At 36.2% G+C, this 6,000-nt stretch overlaps 1 protein-coding gene across 5 annotated transcripts in view; it reads right to left on the bottom strand.

Moving 5' to 3' along the window:
- Positions 1-3,098: 3,098 nt before the first annotated feature.
- ATF2 (activating transcription factor 2) overlaps positions 3,099-6,000 on the bottom strand; it is a 44,927-nt gene continuing 42,025 nt past the window's right edge. For all 5 annotated transcript variants that reach the window (XM_062615850.1, XM_062615853.1, XM_062615854.1 and 2 more), the window contains one exon: positions 3,099-5,754. In XM_062615850.1, coding sequence (XP_062471834.1) covers positions 5,528-5,754 — 227 coding nt within the window. In that variant the 3' untranslated portion in view covers positions 3,099-5,527. The remainder of the gene's footprint in view (positions 5,755-6,000) is intronic.

The following is a 6,000-nucleotide window of genomic DNA, read 5'->3' as shown; positions in this document are numbered from 1 at the left end:
AGTGAGATCAAAACATTCCTACCATCACTGTAAACATTTTGAAGAAATAGATCATCACAGAACGCATCTTTGTGTCACAGAGAGTGTCAGAGAAGAGAGCTCGTATAATTGAGCAGTGAAGCACAGCACCTTCCAGTTCAAGCGAGCGGTGGGCAAATGATGCAGAGTTTTTTTCTCTCAGTTTCATTTTCTCAGTTTATTCAGAAAGGCAATTTCTTTTGTTTGCTGCTAAAGCAGAGGGCTCACTCTCTCTTTGCTTGTCTCCCTTTTCTCCTGATCAGAATCCTACATGTAGGACATGGATGTAATTTCCCATCTTATTTTTAAACATTAAAAATTAGTGGGCTTTTTGAAATCCTTTGTTTCTAGAATGCATCAAAGACAGTATTTTTGCCTTCTGTAATGGCTTAGAACAAGTGATTCAGCTAAAGGAAATACTATTTATGTACCATGCCAAAACAGGCTTGCAGTGAAAAAAGAGTGGTCACCTCTTAGGCAGTGGGGAAAAAAAACCCAGACATTAGCCATACAGGTACCTATACACCCCTGTCAGACTTGCATTCATTGCATGCAATCAACCTGGGGGCAGACGGTATTAAATAGAGTTGTAAGATATCATGTTTGTGCTTTGAAATATTAAGCTAGCCATACGCGAGTTAGGCAAGAACCTGGTTACCAGCCATTCTGTTCTTCTGAAGGTATCTGTGCGACAGTGCGCTCACACTCACCTCGGCACTGACAGATCTCCCTAAGCGAGAGAGCACTGTCCTTTAAGCTCATTAAGTGTAAGCCACAGTGGTTACAAATACTGCCTGCTCTCTATTCTACTTTGTTTCTGCTATTGGTATTAAAACCAAACAAGCACAAGTTTCTAGAAGCATGATGCCTTTTCTTAGCTTCAGGCTGCTTTCTTTTATGCTTGTTACAATTTCAAATCGGTCTATGCAACTGATTTAAGTCAGTTTAAAGTCTCTTCACCTATGGATTAAAAATAACAAGCACACTTGAATAATGATTCACAGCACTTTTCTGATTAACCATTAATTCCCAGATTAAATTCTGGGAAAATAAATTATAGTTTGTTTATTAAACAAAAAAAAAAAAAATCCCTCCTCTTCCCCAAAAATGAATAGGAAAATGCTTGGAACAACATACACCCTAATTATAAAAACGTTAATAGAAGAGGGATAGAGACATTGACCAATGCTTAAAATAATTACACAAATTGAATCAAGTTTGTGTGCCTTGTTATTCTATTGACAGCCATGTCATTAGATGGTAACTAACCCCAACACCTAGGAAGTTAGAAACTCTATTCAAAGATACATTACCCTTTGCAGAATTCCGAAGCCATCAGCATACAACCTGCACTCATTAGTCGTGCAGTCCATCTGTAAGGAAATCTTTTGTAACACTAAAAAACTCATACTGGAGATTCGGCTTACCCTTCCAGACCTAAATATGTAATGTATCTTGTTCTAGGCAGATGTAAAAATCAGGATTTCACAAGCCTCTTGTATCTATTTTAGCTGGAGACGACAAAGTACACAGCAGGCAGAAATTCCTTCCCTAACTACTAAGTTCTTAAAATGAATGTTTGCTATAGAGTTACTGCAACCAAGGGGGAGGCAATATGCAAAAAGAAGAAATTCCACACTAAATATAGATAAGCACTTTCAGGGGCTCATCACGCAAAGAAAAATATTTTGAAATGGAAGAAAGTGAAGAACAAAGGTCAAGATCTCAAATTCCATGGGGGAAAAAAACGCAAGTAATATTAAAATCTAAAATTAAAAGGATGGGACACGTAGTACCGTATAAAACTTGAAAATCCAAGTTATTTCATGATAGTGTCATCTGGACCTACCCTACACAGAATTATACAAGATGGGGTTAACTAAATCATACCTGTATCATTGTTGATACAATGGTTAAAAATAAACGTGAAAGAAAAGACTGCCATAAACTTACACTCTCTCTTCTGCAATGTAAATGAATGCAGTTCAAATTATTTCTCTGCTGAGGGAAGCAACAGGCAGCATATAAACGCAAACAACCTTCATTAGACACATTGTCATGAGTATATTAATCATGTCAAGAAGCATTGCTGAGGTTTTCTTCTGTGCAATTTAACATACCTTACTTTATTAGGATGCACTTAATTTCACTGTTTTCTCCTCATTATCATTTATGATGACCAATTAAAATGCTTGTGTCTGTCTCTAAGCAAATTACTTCTGTAATTCAGGTACCTGAAATCACTGCTCATCCAACACTTGTGTCCCCTCATTCCATCAGTGTAATATCTTTCTTTGCCCAGCCTCTATTAGCGTTTTAAAGACAAAAAGCTTACTTGGATTGGATATAGGTGGAAAAACAGGTCTTTTTACAGCGCAGACATTTAAAAGTGGGTTTCCCTCTCCTCTCCCCCCAGGATGCACTGTTATACAGCCTCCATGGTCTTTTCCTTGGGGGAACAAGCATTAACTCATGTAGGCAGAAAAAGAACACAGTGAAGCAATGGATGCCTTGGGCATTATTCTCATTCTGGGCTTAAAGATGTGTGCAGCTCAACTTTGATTTCCTTTGGTCAACACATACAATAAATGCAAGTGCACAGCAACTTCACCCTTTTTGTTTCTCCAAAGCCTCCAGATCAGGGCTCTGTCAAGAGCTTTTTCAAATGATGATACAACAGAAATGTGCTTCTCCGTATCTTTCCAACATCTGTAAACAAACCCAAAGCATTTTCAGTGTTCTCAAAAATCAAGCGTGAGGGCATTTTTTTTCTCAACCTCTCACAATACAACAGTGAGCAGTTCCTCTGCCAATACCTGTTATTTCCTGGCTTCATGTATATTAAGGTAAGATGAAGATATCTGGAAGTTAGCTGAAAATTCAGAAGGGGCTGGAGTTCACTGCATAGAAATGGAATCCGGCTTATTTTCTAAGGAAAAGTATGTGTTCAAGTTTACGTAACATTACTTTGATGTTATAGTAACGACTTCCAGGAAAACACTGATAATTGCAAGGATGAAGAAACACCTGAAGACAGTGCTGCCTTTCAGAACAATTACAATTTCATTAAAATAGGAACATAACTTAAAGATAGATTTTATTCTCTTTGATGGTTTACTCATGCAAACTGCACATAAAAGAAAACAGTACAGTTTGTGAAACATGTCAAATGTAAAGACCCAAAATGCTAAGTACAGAAGTAGTGTGACATACGTCTCGAAACGGAATCCATGGTAGTACGACTAATAACTTTTGTCTATTTGCTGAACACAGATTTTAATGGTTCTTTTTCCAGCCCCACTGTTAAAGTCATTAACTGTTTACATGTCTCCTATACACGTATGTAGACTTATTTTACAAGCGCGACAGTTTTGTTATAAAAAAACCTCCACTTATATAAATATGATTTAAAAGCCTTTGTGTTTAGGAGAGCAAATTATAATATAATCAACGAGGCCTTATCTAGTCCACCAAAACTACAATGAAAAGTGACTGTATAGCTTTCTTGCAGAATTCACATTTTGTGCCTTTGTAACTAATTTCCTTCTCACAAGAGGTCCACTGTACTTCACCATCCTGGAAACACTCAGTAACTGTTACAGCTTTTTATCTTGCAATTGGGAAAGTAAGACTTTTAAACACATGAGGTTATCAACTCAACTTTCTTAGTTTTAAAATACAAAATATTTAGAATCCCTATTATTTTCATGCTTAAAGCCCTGCAATGATACATATATGACTTAGATACTTCTTTGTCCAGTTTTCATTATAGCATGGTTGTATATATATTGCAGAAATTATGATTTTCCTGTGGATCAATTACATTTTTAGATTTCAAACTGAATCAAATAGAAACTTGATGGCACTGACACTTAAAAACACATAGTATAGTGTGGAGAAGGAAGAGCAAATGAATTACATAACCCATTATAAATGCATTAAATCTTTGTTATATACATAATGGAATCCTGCTTTACTGCCAGTTGCTACTATGCATCTGTTTTTGCTATTATACAAAGTTTTCCGACCTGAAAGCACACATCTACTTTTTTTAAACAACTTAATCTATTGTAAAATATTGTACTGTATTTTGAACATGATTACAGAATCAAAATAGATAATGGCACATTTAAAAAACTCAGTATCCTACAGATGATTGGATAATGAGAAAAAGTGTACCTACAATCATCTCATCAGAAACAAACTACATCATGGAATGTTAGTTATCCAAGTTCGCACAGTAAATAACATTTTAAAACTGCAATCACCTATCAGCCAGCATCACATTGAAGGCATCTTTAAACATTCAAGCAAAAGACTGCTGGCATTAACTACTGAACCATTCTCACGCACACACCACACACACCACATTATAATTACATTGTTTCCAAGATACGGTAGATACTGATTTTTTTTTTTTGTTTTTCAGGTTTTTTTTTCCACAAGAAAGGTATCAAAATTTTTGCTACTAAAAGATGACAGTGCTTACACAAGAATTAAGTACAAGTTAGCTTGCAAATACAAGACAATGACAAAAAAAAGTCTTGAGTTGTCTGAAGAAGTATTTTAGGCTTTTCTGGCATCCAAAACCATGAGTAAACTCCTTAATCTGCGACTCAAAAATCCACAAAATATCAACCTACTCTGGAATACCAAGTATTCCACATTAGATAACCCTGTATTTTACAATATGCTTACTGGTTTCAGCCTAGCAACAAAGGGTAATTATAGATATCTATTCTGACTGGAGAAATAAAGCTCTCCTCCCCCCAGAATGAAAGTGTTGGAGGGGAAAAAAAACCAAAACCAAACACCTGACATCAATAATGAAAAAAAAAAAAATTTATTTAGTAATGATCCTCACCTAGGATAGGTATGTGCATAAGAGTACTGTATCTCATATACTGTACTGGCCCTATGAAACAAATTAAAACCCTCAACAGTTAAAAAGCCAACCAAAAAGCTATACATAAACCAGCCCAAACGGTTTTCCCCCAATGTTCTTCCTCTCAATGTGCAAAACAACAAAAAGGCAAAAAGACTAAAAGCAAATTTACTGTTACTGTCTTTCTCTTGCCTAGTGCTTTATGACCTTGCTAACGTTACAAAGTCAATAGGGACTATGCAGAACTTTGGTATAAAAATGTCACATAATATTACTATCACAGTCATGGGGATGACCTTTAGTAAATTCACCCCAATGTTTGTTGAAATAATATCAAATTAAAAATGAAATAAACCACATTGTACTGTACACACACTTTACACATTAAGCACAAAAAATAACTAGTAAAACTAATACAAAAAAAAAAATAGTCTTTTGCAAAGAGACCAGAACTGGTGTTCTGTCTCATCTTCACCTGCCAATTGTTAAAGCCAAATTTAAGTTGGAGTTTTAAAAATGAATAATTTTAAGCTACAATTTCTCCTAGATGGAGACTGGTCTTTTGTTGATTTCCCTTTAAAGTCACAAATGTGTATCTAAAACTGATGCAATGCAAGTTTTTAATCAACTTCCTGAAGGCTGCGACTGGGAGGGAGGTGCCATGACCATCTGGGAAAGCACCGGCTCCGTGCTCTGGTCCGCCATCTGGGTGAGAACGGAGGTGGCCACTGCTTCTGCCTTGGAAGTTGAGCTTACACCATTGGAAGTGCTGACTGAACTGTGCTGAATAGCTTCCGTGTGGGGACTGCTTGGCACTGATATGTCTTCCGAACTGTCGTCTTTATCTGCAGCTGAAGAAGAAAAATTAACTGTTTTTTTTCCCCTGGAATGCAGCCCACCATATCCCACATAACAGCAATCACCTCCCTAAATAATTCAAATTCACAGTGTAACAGCACAAATTGCAAAACAATCTTATTTTCACTTTTAGAAGAAAATACTACTTTGTAAGCAAAAAAATATGGACTGCGGTATGGAATATTCAGGAAAGAACATTTTCACATCTTCAAAGTCAGGGTTAAAATAGCCTGATTTCT

This window comes from Pezoporus occidentalis, unplaced genomic scaffold (genome assembly GCF_034315485.1).
Source record: "Pezoporus occidentalis ecotype Australia unplaced genomic scaffold, CSIRO_AGI_Poc_V1 ctg184, whole genome shotgun sequence".
In the NCBI taxonomy this organism is placed as follows: domain Eukaryota; kingdom Metazoa; phylum Chordata; class Aves; order Psittaciformes; family Psittacidae; genus Pezoporus; species Pezoporus occidentalis.
The sequence above is the reverse complement of the archived record's forward strand: the minus strand, read 5'-3'. Positions and strand labels throughout refer to the sequence as shown.